Source organism: Pseudophryne corroboree, chromosome 5 (genome assembly GCF_028390025.1).
Source record: "Pseudophryne corroboree isolate aPseCor3 chromosome 5, aPseCor3.hap2, whole genome shotgun sequence".
NCBI lineage: Eukaryota > Metazoa > Chordata > Amphibia > Anura > Myobatrachidae > Pseudophryne > Pseudophryne corroboree.
In genome coordinates this window covers 601,392,332-601,407,640 of record NC_086448.1, presented here as the reverse complement: position 1 = coordinate 601,407,640, position 15,309 = coordinate 601,392,332, and the positions used below count along the sequence as shown (strand labels likewise).

General features: G+C 45.3%; 1 protein-coding gene across 3 annotated transcripts in view; it reads left to right on the top strand.

Annotated features, from left to right (window-relative positions):
* Positions 1 to 15,309, top strand: part of CEP192 (centrosomal protein 192) — a 639,877-nt gene that overhangs the window by 482,786 nt on the left and 141,782 nt on the right. For all 3 annotated transcript variants that reach the window (XM_063923418.1, XM_063923417.1, XM_063923415.1), the window contains 3 exons: positions 7,798 to 7,858; positions 9,957 to 10,096; positions 14,426 to 14,518. In XM_063923418.1, the coding sequence (XP_063779488.1) occupies positions 7,798 to 7,858; positions 9,957 to 10,096; positions 14,426 to 14,518 (294 nt within the window). The remainder of the gene's footprint in view (positions 1 to 7,797; positions 7,859 to 9,956; positions 10,097 to 14,425; positions 14,519 to 15,309) is intronic.

The following is a 15,309-nucleotide window of genomic DNA, read 5'->3' as shown; positions in this document are numbered from 1 at the left end:
AAAGTGGGGTTGAGAGACACGAGATTGCGTCTGGTGGTGGTAGGTCTGGGCGTGGAGAGGAGGAAGGAGGATGAGAGGGTGAAAGAAAGCAGATGGTGGTCAGAGAGAGGGAAGGAAGAGTTAGAGAAATCAGAAAGATCACATCGGTGGGTGAAGACAAGGTCGAGGGAGTGGCCGAGATTGTGAGTAGGGGTGGAGGTCCATTGAGAAAGTCCAAAGGAGGTGGAAAGGGCGAGAAGATTAGTGGAAGCAGCATTAGTGATGTCAATAGGGATATCTATTTATATTAGAAGGGATTATGTACTTGGTTTGTCTATTAGTAGACACAAGTATTATTTATATATATTTTTTAAAGAATATTTTTTTTTTTAAACTGACTAAAATAATAGGGAGAGATCAGAGCATGGTTTTCAGTGGGAAGGGGTGGGAATGGGTTAAAATCAAGAAAAAAAATGCGTGGGGTCCCCCCCTCCTAAGCATAACCAGCCTCGGGCTCTTTGAGCCGGTCCTGGTTGTAAAAATACGGGGGGGGAAATGACAGGAGTCACAGGGGGTCCCGGCATTCGGGGAAAGGGGTCCCATGTGTAAACATGGGACCTCTTTCAGTGCGTGGTCCGGGTAAATGCGTTTTTTTTTTTTTTTTTTTTTTTTTTGCCAAGTACGTGGATTACAAAACAGAAGAGGACCGATCTACACTGGATTTTGGTGAATATAATTTTATTTTCAGGTATACCATGGATTCTACTTGGAGAAGTGGACCGAACCTCGTGTCAACATAGGTAAGTATGTGTGTGTCGGCATGTATGTAATAAAGTTTTACTTTCACGGTGTCTGTGTACTGTTTTTATTTGGGTATTTTTTTGTAGTAGAACTACAGGTACCAGCAGGCCCGTTTCCCCCTCGCATGCTGGTACTTGTGGTTCTCCAAGTACCAGCTTGCGGGGACTTGTAGTTCTGCTACAAAAAACAATACTCTTTATTTTGTCACTTGGCTATCAGCCCCCCATCCGCAGCCCTTGGATGGGGGGGGGACAGCCTCGGGCTTCACCCCTGGCCCTTGGGTGGCTGGAGGGGGGGGACCCCTTGATTTAAGGGGTCCCCACTACCCCAGGGTACCCCGGCCATGGGGTGACTAGTTAGTGATTTAATGCCACGGCCGCAGGGACCGATATAAAAGTGTCCCCCGGCTGTGGCATTATCTCTGACTAGTGGAGCCCGGTGCTGGTGTTAAAAATACGGGGGACCCCTACGCTTTTTGTCCCCCGTATTTTTTGCACCAGGACCGGACGCAGAGCCCGGTGCTGGTTGTGAAAATACGGGGGATCCCCTGTCAATTTTTTCCCCGTATTTTTACAACCAGGACCGGCTCAAAGAGCCCGAGGCTGGTTATGCTTAGGAGGGGGGACCCCACGCAATTTTTTTCTGTTTTTTTAATAATTTTTTTGCCGTCCAAAAAGTCGAATCCAGGACGCACATATCCGTCAATTGGTCCGTTTTTCGACAGCAGGACTGTCGAATCCGTTTTTTATTGAATATGTCGAATTCGGATCCCGGTTGGGAGGGTATGTGACTGTCGAATTGTGTCGAATTTAAAAAAAGGTTAGCAGAACAGTGCTGATATTTTTTCATGCAGTTTCTGAGTAGCTGCAGACCTACTCCTTCCTTGCGATCACTTCAGTCTGTTTAGTTCCTGTTTTGACGTCACAAACACGCCCTGCGTTCGGCCAGCCACTCCCCCGTTTCCCCAGGCACGCCTGCGTTTTTTAGCACACTCCCGGAAAACGGCCAGTTACCACCCAGAAACACCCACTTCCTGTCAATTACTCACCGATCAACAGAGCGACGGAAAAGAGTCGCTCGATCTTGTGTGAAACTGCATAGTTTTTTGTTAAAGTACGTTGCGCGTGCGCACTGCGGCCCATACGCATGCACAGAAATGCCGAAATTTAGCCTGATCGCTACGCTGCGAACAACGGCAGCTAGCGATCAACTCTGAATGACCCCCCAAGTTTGGGAAAGGCAGTATGGCTGGGCCTGAGCCAAAGTTAAGTCCCCTGTACATCAACAATTAGCAGATTTTGAGATTTTGTTTCCCAGATTAAGGGGTATATTCATTCCGACATTCATTTGTCAGAATGGATCCGACAAGGGCTATTCAATGCCATCTCAATCCGACTTTAAAAAAAAGTCGAATTGAGACGGGTGAGAGCAGCGCTACAGCAGCGTAGCAGGAGGATGTGTCTCGCTTGCTGGAGCCGGGTGGACGCTGCTGTGAGCGACGGCTGTGACACATCCTCTTGCTACACTGCTGTAGCATTGCTCTCCCCCGTTTCCCCGATGGTCTTCCCCCTCTCCTCCTCTCTGCTCCCTCATCTTAATCCGACTTTTTATTATTATTATCCTTTATTTATATGGCGCCACAAGGGTTCCGCAGCGCCCAATTACAGAGTACATAAACAAATAATCAAGCAGGAAAACAGCAACTTACAGTTGACGACAATATAGGACATGTACAGGGTAAATAAACATAGCTACATCAGCAGATGACACTGGAATAAGTATCAGGTGGCAGAAGACTGCTGGATTTGGTGCAGTTGAATATTATTAGAGTAAGAAAAGGATAAGCACATGATGGAAGAGGGCCCTGCTCGTGAGAGCTTACATTCTAAAGTGGAGGGGTAGACAGACAGGGGTGAGACAGATGGGGTACATAGAGAGCATGGAACAGAGGTTTAGGATGAGATTTGGCTGGGTTTAGTGAAGAAGTGGGTCTTAAGAGCCCGTTTGAAGTTTTGTAGAGAGGTGGAGAGTCTGAGGGGGAGAGGTAGGGAATTCCAGAGAAGTGGTGCAGCACGTGAAAAATCTTGGAGGTAGGAGTGGGAGGAAGTAATCCGTAGGCAGGAGAGTCGGCGTGCATTAGCAGAGCAAAGAGGACGTGTGGGAGTGTAAAGGGAGATAAGGTCAGAGATGTAGATGGGAGAGGAGTGGGTGAGGGCTTTGTAAGCAAGTGTGAGAAGCTTGAAATGGATTCTGAAAGGGAAGGGGAGCCAAAGAAGGTCTAGTAAGAGAGGAGAGGTGGACGTAGTGCGTTTGGTGAGGAAAATGAGCCGGGCAGCAGCATTGAGGATAGATTGGAGTGGAGAGAGGTATTTGTCAGGAATGCCAGTCAGGATGAGATTACAGTAGTCCAGTCTGGAGATGACCAGTGAGTGGATAAGAGTCTTAGTAGCATCCTGGGTCAGAAAGGGTCTGATCCTGGAAATATTTTTTAGATGAAAACGGCAGGTTTGTGAGAGGTGCTGAATGCGTGGTTTGAAGGAGAGGGAGGAGTCGAGGATTACTCCAAGACAGCGCACTTGGGGGCTAGAGGAGATAGTAGTGCCATCAATAGATAATGAGATTGTAGGAGGTGAGGTTATGCGGGAGGGAGGGAAGATTATCAGCTCGGTCTTAGACATGTTAAGTTTAAGAAAGCGCTGGGACATCCAGGAAGAGGTAGCAGAGAGACAGTTGGAAATACGAGTGAGGAGAGCAGGGGAGAGATCTGGAGAGGAAAGATAGATTTGAGTGTCATCAGCATAGAGATGATATTGGAAACCAAAAGAACTAATGAGCTTACCTAGTGAGGATGTATAGAGAGAGAAGAGAAGAGGACCAAGGACAGAACCTTGGGGTAACCCTACAGTTAGTGGAAGTGAGGGGGAGGAGGAGTCATGAGAGGAGACAGAATGAACGGTCAGAAAGGTAGGAAGACAGCCAAGAGAGGGCAGTGTCACGCAGACCAATTGAGTGAAGGATTTGCAGTAGGAGAGGATGGTCCACAGTGTCAAAAGCAGCAGAGAGATCAAGTAGAATAAGTAGAGAGTAGTGTCCCTTAGATTTAGCAACATGGAGGTCATTGCATACTTTTGTAAGGGCAGTTTCAGTGGAATGGAGAGGACGGAAGCCAGACTGGAATGGGTCAAGCAGTGAGTGTGAGGAAAGAAAGGAAGTAAGGTGGTTGTAGACAATATGCTCAAGGAGAAGAAAAAACTTAGCGCTTGGGTGAGAAACACTGCACTGAGATTGTCAGCAGCCTCCTGTTATAGGGAATTGCCAATCCCTAACATAAACCACTAACCAAACAAATTAACAGGTGGCGCTTGTCAATCAGTTGAAATAAAAAAATAAATGTTTTTTTATTTCAACTGATTGACAAGCGCAATATGCTCAAGGAGTTTGGAGGCAAAAGGGAGGAGAGAGATGGGTCGGTAGTTGGAGAGAGGCTTTGGATCAAGGGTAGGTTTTTTAAGAATAGGAGAGATGAGTGCATGCTTAAAGGCAGAGGGGACAGTGCCTGATGAGAGGGAGAGATTAAGAAGGTGGGAAAGATGGGAACAAGCAGAAGGAGAGAGGTAGCGGAGGAGGCGAGAGGGGATAGGGTCAAGTGGGGAGGTGGTGAGGGGACAGGAACGAATGAGGGCCATGACTTGATCTCCAGATGCATAGGAGAAAGATGTCGGAGTTGGTGCGAGGGATGGGGAGGGTTGGTAAGGGATGGGAGAAGGCTGGTTACTGATGGTCTGGTCTGATGTGATCTCCTGACGTATGGAGTCAATTTTGGATGTGAAGTACGTGGCAAAGTCAAGAGCAGAGAGTGAGGAAGGGAGACGAGTTGGAGGTGGGCAGAGGAGTGAGTTGAGAGTGGCAAAGAGGTGCCGGGGGTTGGAAGACTGGGAGGAGATGAGGTTCTTGAAGTATGACTGTTTAGCAAGAGAAAGGGCAGCACTGAAGGATAAGAGCATAAGTTTGAAATGGAGGAAGACTGCCTTATAGTGTGATTTCCTCCAGTGTCGCTCAGTAGTACGTGAGCATTTTTGCAGATATCTGGTGCATTTGGTGTGCCAGGGTTGAGGTATTAATTTTCGAGGGTGAATAGTGGTTGGTGGAGCAACAGAGTCAAGAGTAGAAGTAAGGGATGCATTGTATGTGGTAGTGGCTTGTTCAGGGCATGAGTGAGAGAGAGAAGTGAGTCAAACAGGAAGGAAGGAATGTGGTGTCAATAGCTTCAATGTTACGCTTAGTGATGGTAGCCTTAGGAGGTAGAGATGGTGAAGTCGAGAGAGATAGGTTTAAGGAAAGCAGGTGGTGGTCAGAGAGGGGAAATGGGGAGTTTGAAAAATCAGAAATATCACAGCGGTGAGTGAAGACCAGATCCAGTGAGCTCCTATTCACATGGGAGGGTGAGGAGGTCCACTGGGAGAGACCAAGTGAAGAGGTGAGGTTAAGGAGTTTAGAGGCTGGGGAATGTGTGGGGATGTCAATAGGGATGTTGAAATCGCCTAGGATAATGGAGGGAATGTCAGAAGTGAGGAAGCCAGGAAGCAAAGTTGTCGATGAATTTGGAAGCAGTGCTAGGGGGGCGGTAAATGACAGCTACTCTAAGATGTACTGGTTGGAAGAGGCGTATGGCTTGGACCTCAAATGTAGAGAATGTATGGGATGGTTCTGGTGGTATGAGTTGGTAGGAGTAACTAGAAGGTAAAAGGACCCCAACACCACCCCCATGGCGACCCCCAGGTCGGGGTGTGTGTGTGAATGTGAGGCCCCCAACAGAGAGAGCAGCAGGAGAAGTAGTGTCAGAGGGCGTAATTCAAGTTTCAGTAATGGCTAGTAGGTGTAGGGAGTTGGAAATTAAAACTTTTTAAAGTCTGATTGAGATGGACGGAAAGGGGGCCAAAACCTGTCGTATTTGGCCCTGTTTCCGTCAGAAGCACGCGGATCGGCAGCTATTCCGCCAATCCACGTGCTTTCCGACAAGTCAAATTCCTTGACTTGTCGGATAATTTCGGGTTATATTGAATAGGTCAGAACCCTTTCCGACCTAAAAGTCGAAAACTGCCGTCTTTTCCACAGACTGCAGCTTTTGAGTTCAATTGAATATACTCCTATATATTCCCCAATCCACCAATCTGTGCTCGTACATTACAGATATGTTTCAGTGACTTTAATTTTTTATTTTTTTTATTTAAAGGGATCTGCAAATCCTGAAAGTTTTCCTACTGTACATCACATCAATGGATTATCATTTTACTAGTCACATGTAGAAAATTTTAAAAATGCACTGTACTACAAGGTGAACCTGGAGAGAGAGATACAATTCTAGTGTTCCCGCTAGGATGCAGGCAGGGTGCTGTGGTGCACATACAGGATGTCTTTAGGAGCTCTTTTAGCTCCTCCACCGTTGGACTTCTTACCCCTGTTTTGTTTGGGAAGCGGTTAAAATACCGCCAGTCGGGATTACCGTCCTCTGGGGAATCGTATGTATTCCCAGGGTGGCGGGTGATGCCGCAGTGAGCGCAATTGGCTGGTTTTATTTTATTTTAAAAAGTCGCTACATGTGAGCCAATGATGGCTCACAGCGCCATTTTTAAAATGGTTTATGCCGCTATTGTGCCTATAGGGCAGGAGTGGAAACTCTCCACCGCTGCCCTCAACCCGCTGTCGAGTTCTGCAGTAATGGACCCACAGGATTCTAACCCGCTGCCATGCCCGCAACCTTTGCTTTGTCCTGCTGCATCGCCAGGATCCATCCGGATACAGCCCTGCTGTCATAGGAGGTGCAGCAGGAGACAGTTGTCTAGTCGACGCCATACTCTAGCATCCCAAAACACCAGATCAGTCGGCAGTAGGTGACCCCTATACAGATGGGTCCACGTTTATCTTGACCTTTAATAGGATTAACGGAGACTGGCCAGTCAGATTTAATCCCCTGCTGTAATGACTTAATCCCCTGCTGTATTGTTCTGTGTATTGTATTGCAGCTGAGAACAATAGATGAAGGGTTTGTGCTAATCAGTCATGTTGTGCCTAGGCGCAGAAAACTAGTCAAGATAACCGTGGACCCATCTGTACTTCAGCAATTTACTGGGATAATCATCTGCAAAATGGAGGATTGTGTCAATTAATCTGAGATGTATGGGGGGCCTTTAGTGAGTCACCTTGTGCAGTCTGTGGACTGTATTTTCTGCCTTTGTTTTCTGGCGAAAGAAATAGGGTACCTTGGGCACTTACACCCACCTCCTCCCTTGGCTACTATAGATCTACAATTCACTCCATTTTGTACCTTTTTGGTGATAATTAGGCTTGTGGGGAATTGTAAAGATTGTTAGTGGTAAACCTTTCCTCAAACCAGAGAAATAATAAATATTTGGGGAGTCTAACAAGATGGGGCTCCAAATAATATGACGGCCTCTGTGGACTATGTCCCAGTTGCGTATTCTTTTAACGGTCTTATCGTTGCAGTAGGTTTGGCTTTGGACATTCATGCACATGATTATTTGTAAAAAAAAAAAAAAAAACAACAAAACTGAATTGTGGGATGATGGAGGGAAAGGGTTGTATCCCCTCCATAGATTTCCATTTCCAATGTTTCATAAATAAAAAACCTATCCGTGAAATATATGTATTTTACGCTGTTCTCCTTTTTCTTGGCTCTGCCTACTTATACACTTAAAAGGAGGAGGGAAACCTAAGGGTTGTAGGAGACAGTCTCCATTGTTTAATCAGTGTCGATGTTATTTCAGAGATAGGACTTTAAAGGTACAAAAATACTCTGCATTTAAAGAGCCTCCAAAATTACATAGAGGGTAACATAAACATTTTAGAGTTCATTAGATAAACAGTATCATTTAGGTTACTGTAGCAGATTTGTGTAGAATGTATTTTTGTTTTGTGCTCCCTGAAAATTTAAGGGCACTGATCATGTTTTTGAAAATAGTCTATGAAGGAGAATAAATCTTGTTTGTTCTGTTTCAGGAACCAGAAGTATTTTTGCTCTGGGTTGTTTTCCATGCCCCACAAGCATACAATTCATCAGGTACATCTTCAGTTATTACAATGCATGTGTATAGTATTGTATTTTAAAACTTGTGGTTCCTGTTGAAGTATATGTGTTCAGTAACTTATTGCAAGCCTGCAGGGACTATCCTACCGTCTTTTATTACCTTTCACCTATTGCTTTCTACTTGCTAGAATGTGTTTGTGCACGCAGAGGTTAGGGTTGTTTTTTTCATTATTCTATAAATTATCATAAATTAAGCTGACCATAGTTATTTGTTGTGGCCTCAATTTTAACAGCACATTGTAAAAATACAGTAATTGGCTGATCTGGAATGTACAAGTTGACCAAACCTAGGAGACAGCATCTAATACATAGCAACAGAAATGACGCAAAAATACTAGGTGCTATCATTAATTTGACATGTTACCCATGGTTCCTTAAAGGCCATGCTTTTGGATTTGACAGCGCAGCAGTGGTATTCAAAAGCATATAAAATCCGAACTGAAGCACCAGTCTCCAGCAGTAGTTGTTATACTGTCAAGTTACAGGTTATGGGTGGTAATAATAATGGCAGTTATCGGGATGTAGTTAAAATGCCGCCGGACGGGATCCCGGCGGTTGTAAAACGGACGCCGGGATCACAACCCCGACAGAGCTCGGGATCCAGGCCTCAAAATACAGACGTCTGGAATCCTGAACGTTCTGTTACCAGGATGCGCTTGCGTCCTGCCGAGGGGGGTTGGAGGTAAGGTTTTGGCATTAGAAGGGGGAGGGGTTAGGGTGCAGGTAGGGAGATGGTTAGGTACCGGGAAAGGAAGGTTAGGGACCAAGCGGGGGGAGGGTTAGGGTTAGGCACCCACAAGAGAGGGTTGGGGGCAGGGGAGGGTTAGGGTACTTTCTGGGGGGCTGTAGGGATTTTGATGGTCAGGATGCCAGTGTTGGTATTTTGACCACCGGTATCCCATCCATCAGTATATCATACCGAATCCCAGTGATTGTGTTTGTGCTAATAAAATGGTGAAGTGCACCGCTAACTGAATTGTTTAAATAATTCAATTTACATGATGCAATTGACTGATAAGGAATAAATATATATATATATATATATATATATATATATATATATATATAATTTACATTTATTTTTTATTTTTTTTCATTCCTGTCCCCATAAGTCATGTTAATGTAATGTAGAGCTTTTCTAAATAGTAGGAGACAGAAAGTTTAGGAGCCAGACCATCTTCCACAACCAAACTATATGAAGCTGTGTCGACCAACGCACCATACTACTTCTACATCTCATATGTTCACTCATGCCATCTGGCCACCACACATACCCCTTCAATACCAATTAGACCCAGCCATATACTCAACTCTGGTGCCCAATTTATATTCTGCCACATGGCAGTGCCCCCAATTTGTATTATGTAAGATATAGATCCTCCACATTAATATCACAAGTTACTGTCAAGTCTGCCTAGTACTCCCTCAATCCATTATTACCCCATTCCGCCTCACAACCTGAGCTATGTGTGTATGTCAGTCCAGACAGACGGTGGCTATGGAGTCATGCTGACCATGGAGTTGATACAGAAATCATGGCTGCGGAACGCAGATTAGTGCAGGAATAGGGCAGAGGCATCCAAGCCAGGCACTTTCTTTCGCCGTCAGGAGTACTGAAGGCGGCATGGCACAAACCTCCTGCTACAACAAGCTAGGTGAAACACTGGCTGCCGCAGCAATACCACATCTCCTAATCTTTTGTGGGGCTAATCAAGAATCTGCTTACTCCCGCCGCTCAACAAATTTTGGTCGCCAGGTCTGAAATCTTTATCATCCTGGCAACTGGGAGTTATCGAGCTCTGTGGTTTAAACAGTGTACACAAACAAACAATGCCTGTAAAGATGTCCTGTTTAACTATTTTGTGCAGTCTTAATTTATCATGTATGCAAGTGTCTGAATTATCTGATATAATATGTTACTGTCACAATAGTGGCTTTTACCATATGAGACACCAGCCGTAAACCATAGCTAGAATAACTATAACATTTCTGACTTTGTAAAGTAAGTGGGCTCATTGTATTTAAGCGTGGGTAGTATTCTTTTCATATTCTCTTACTTTCACTGTAACAGGATCACTTGGTCCGCCTGAAGAGTTTTTAGCAAGGGTTGATGTTGAAGTTGACAGCCCAGGTCCTACTTGCTTGATAAAAAGTATTCCCTTGCGTGCAAGAGCTGGTTGTGCAAGGATACATGCTCCGAAGGATCTACAGGTATGTTACTGTACAAAAATGTATTATATATTCCAGTGTTTGGCAAGACATTGCACTCGTCATGACTTGACCATATTTTACAGAAATATGGGTGTCTGAACTTGATGCACTGCTGTTTGAGGATAATACTCCTGCCACTTCCCACTGTGTCCTTTATAGAGGCAACCAAGGAGCTTTAGGTGTATATGCAATTGCGGGCGAATCGCGGCAAATTATCGCCGTTTTTTTAATTCGACAGGTGAATTCCGGCTTGTGGCTGCCGGAATTCACCATATTCAATGAAAAACGGATTCGACATTCCCGCGGGCGAAAAACGGCCGATTTGACGTTTTTTGCCGCGAATTAAAAAACCGGGAAAAAATGGCGTGGGGTCCCCCCTCCAACGCATAACCAGCCTCGGGCTCTTCGAGCTGGTCCTGGTTCTAAAAATGCGGGGGGGAAATTGACAGGGGATCCCCCGTATTTTTAAAACCAGCACCGGGCTCCACTAGCTGGACAGATAATGCCACAGCCGGGGGTCACTTTTATACAGTGCCCTGCGGCCGTGGCATTAAATATCCAACTAGTCACCCCTGGCCGGGGTACCCTGGGGGAGTGGGGACCCCTTCAATCAAGGGGTGTCCCCCCCCCCCCCCCCAGCCACCCAAGGGCCAGGGGTGAAGCCCGAGGCTGTCCCCCCCCCCCCATCCAAGGGCTGCGGATGGGAGGCTGATAGCCTTGAGAAAAATGTCAGAATATTGTTTTTTCCAGTAGTACTACAAGTCCCAGCAAGCTGGTACTTGGAGAACCACAAGTACCAGCATGCGGGAGAAAAACGGGCCCGCTGGTACCTGTAGTACTACTGGGGGGAAAATACCCAAATCAAAACAGGACACACACACCGTGACAAGTACAACTTTATTACATACTGCCGACACACACATACTTACCTATGTTGACACGCCGACTGCCACAGTCTCCGACAATCCGAGGGTACCTGTGAAAAAATTATACTCACCTTCCAGCGTCCAGAGATAAATCCACGTCCAGAGTATAATCCAGGTACTTGGCAAAATAAAACGCAAAAACCCGTGCCAGCGGACTGAAAGGGGTCCCATATTGACACATGAGACCCCTTTCCCCGAATGTGCCGGGACCCCACGTGACTCCTGTCACTGAGGTCCCTTCAGCCAATCAGTTAGCGCTACTACGTGGCGCTCACCTGATTGGCTGTCCGTTGTCTGTGCTGTGACAGCGCATCGCAAAGCCTCTCCATTACTTTCAATGGTGGGAACTTTGCCGTCAGCGGGGGGGTTACCCGCGGTCAGCCGCTGACCGGCGGGTGACCCCACCGCTAACCGCAAGGTTCCCACCATTGAATATAATGGAGAGGCTTTGCGATGCGCTGTCTGAGCTCAGACGCGCAGAGCCAATCAGCAGAGTGCAAGGATGTTGCACTCGCTGATTGGCTGAAGAGACCTTTCAGTGACAGCTGTCACGGAGAGGTCTCTGCATTCGGGGAAAGGGGTCTCGTGTCAATATGGGACCCCTTTCAGTCCGCTGGCACGGGTTTTTGCGTTTTGTTATTTTGCCAAGTACCTGGATTATACTCTGGACTTGGATTTATCTCTGGGCGCTGGAAGGTGAGTATAATTTTTTCACAGGTACCCTCGGATCGTCGGAGACTCTGGCAGTCGGCGTGTCAACATAGGTAAGTATGTGTGTGTCGGCAGTATGTAATAAAGTTGTACTTGTCACGGTGTGTGTGTCCTGTTTTGATTTGGGTATTTTTCCCCCAGTAGTACTACAGGTACCAGCGGGCCCGTTTTTCTCCCGCATGCTGGTACTTGTGGTTCTCCAAGTACCAGCTTGCGGGGGAGGCTTGCTGGGACTTGTAGTACTACTGGAAAAAACAATATTCTGACATTTTTCTCAAGGCTATCAGCCTCCCATCCGCAGCCCTTGGATGGGGGGGGACAGCCTCGGGCTTCACCCCTGGCCCTTGGGTGGCTGGGGGGGGGGGACCCCTTGATTGAAGGGGTCCCCACTCCCCCAGGGTACCCCGGCCAGGGGTGACTAGTTGGATATTTAATGCCACGGCCGCAGGGCACTGTATAAAAGTGACCCCCGGCTGTGGCATTATCTGTCCAGCTAGTGGAGCCCGATGCTGGTGTAAAAAATACGGGGGACCCCTACTCTTTTTGTCCCCCGTATTTTTTGCGCCAGCACCAGGCGCAGAGCCCGGTGCTGGTTTTAAAAATACGGGGATCCCCTGTCAAATTTTTCCCTGCATTTTTAGAACCAGGACCAGCTCGAAGAGCCCGAGGCTGGTTATGCTTTGGAGGGGGGACCCCACGCCATTTTTTTCCTTGATTTTACCGTTCCAGCTATAAAAAAAAAAAAATATATATATATATTTTTAAAAATATATAAATAATACTTGTGCCTCCAAAAAAGACAAACCAAGTACCTAATCCCTTCTAATATAAATAGATATGCTATTACAAAAAAAAAAAAAACCAAAAAAAACATGTTTTAATTTTTTTTTATTGGTTTCACCCTCCAAAGTGTGGCGGATTGAAAATGACGAATTTACTGTCAAAAAGCACTGTTGTCGAATTTCCAAACTTGAATTGAATACACTTTGGTCGAATTGCAGCACTTGTATCATTGCAGAAAAGTCGAATTTGACAAAAGTCGAATTTCAAAGTGTCGAATTTTGAAAGTCCGTTTTTTTGACGGAAAGCACTGAATTGCATTGACAATTTTTTTTTTATTTATTTTTTTTTGGCGAAAAATTTCCGAAATTCGACAATTTCGGGAATTCGACCGCAATTGCATATACCCCTATGGGGTATATGCAATTGCGGTCGAATTCCCGAAATTGTCGAATTTCGGGTCATTTTCGACCAAAAAAAAAATTCGCCTATGCAATTCAGTGCTTTCCGACCAAAAAACGGACTTTCAAAATTCGACTTTTTGAAATTCGAATTTTTGCAAATTCGACTTTTCTGCAATGATATAAGTGCTGCAATTCGACCAAAGCATATTCAATTCAAGTTTGGAAATTCGACAGCAGTGCTTTTAGACAACAAATTCGTCATTTTCAATCCGCCACACTTTGGAGGGTGAAAACAAATAAAAAAATTTTAAACATGGTTTTTTTTGTGTTTTTTTTTTTTGGGAATAGCAGATCTATTTATATTAGAAGGGATTAGGTACTTTTTTTTTTTTGGAGGCACAAATATTATTTATAATTTTTTTAAAATATTATTTTTTATTTTTTTTATTGCTGGAACGGTACAATCCGAAAAAAAAATTGCGTGGGGTCCCCCCTCCAAAGCATAACCAGCCTCGGGCTCTTCGAGGTGGTCCTGGTTCTAAAAATGCGGGGAAAAAATTGACAGGGGATCCCCCGTATTTTTAAAACCAGCACCGGGCTCTGCGCCTGGTGCTGGTGCCAAAAATACGGGGGACAAAAAGAGTAGGGGTCCCCCGTATTTTTAACACCAGCATCGGGCTCCACTAGCTGGACAGATAATGCCACAGCCGGGGGTCACTTTTATGCCGTGCCCTGCGGCCGTGGCATTAAATATCCAACTAGTCACCCCTGGCCAGGGTACCCTGGGGGAGTGGGGACCCCTTCAATCAAGGGGTCCCCCCCCCCCCCCAGCCACCCAAGGGCCAGGGGTGAAGCCCGAGGCTGTCCCCCCCCCCCATCCAATGGGCTGCGGATGGGAGGGCTGATAGCCTTTTGTGATAATTAAAAGATATTGTTTTTTCCAGTAGTACTACAAGTCCCAGCAAGCCTCCCCCGCAAGCTGGTACTTGGAGAACCACAAGTACCAGCATGCGGGAGAAAAACGGGCCCGCTGGTACCTGTAGTACTACTGGAAAAAAAATACCCAAATAAAAACAGGACACACACACCGTGAAAGTAAAACTTTATTTCTTACGTCGACACCTGGCGAATTTAGTCGAATTAAAAAACGGCGAAAAATTGCCGCGATTCGCCGTGAATTGCATATACCCCTATGTCTCTGTCACATTAGCTCTGTTCTCAGTTACAGAATTGCACAAATGAACAATCCGTTTCTTGCACATAATACAGATCCTGATGTTTATTGGGGGCACTTTGACAAATAGGAGATGACAATAACAAAAAGTCCTCATAACTTAGTCAAACCTTTTAAAAGTATTGAAGACTAAGTTGTATAAACCTGAGTGATGTGACTATCAACAGAATGGACTAGAGTAGTATCAATGTAATGAAGAGTCTACATGTTGCAAACTGATAAATTATGTATAATCCATATTTTACATAATGTTTTTTTTTATGTTTTTAAATAGACTATTCATTTCAACTGTAGTGTGGGTTCATCAGCCAAACAACTATTGCCACTAAAAAATGCAGGGAATATTGCTACACATTTAAAGATAAAGGTAAGATGTTTTAGTCTCTTTGTAATGACTTGTTAAAATCATTTTGTTTGAATTAGTATATTTTTGAGGAAAAGGATGACTATTTCTCCTATGTACACTTGAAAAATATTTGTGTCTTTTATTACCATGACCTACAGTGTCCCACTATATGCAACAATAATGTATTGTATAAGATCACAGAGCAGTAATTGTAAGATTACACGTACAGTGATCACGCTGAGCCCAAAAAAAAGTGGGTCCCACGGACCCCTCACTTTTAAATATAGGAGTCCTATCTGTCCTTTTCTGGGTTCCATCAGAATGAAGGTTCATATTAATTTTATTAATTATTCAAATATAAAAACAGACTTGACTTGGACACTACAAAAGTGTTGCCGTTGGGAGGGAGGGGGTGACAATGCTGCTGGGCTGTGTAGCGTACAGGACACTGCACCAGAGCTGTAACTAGACATTTCGGTGCCCTTTGGCAGAAAGTAAATTGGTGCTCCCCCTCCCATATTTGAAATCAAGGACAGTTGCTCACACCAAAAATGTAGGTGCATGGCAACCTAATAGTACCAATTCACATTACACCACACAGGTAGAGCACGTTTCACACATTGCACCAGGTAGAGCACGTTACACACATTGCGCCAGGTAGAGCACGTTACACACATTTCGCCAGGTAGAGCACGTTACACACATTTCGCCAGGTAGAGCACGTTACACACGCTGCGCCAGGTAGAGCACGTTACACACACTGCGCCAGGTAGAGCACGTTACACACATTGCGCCAGGTAGAGCACGTTATA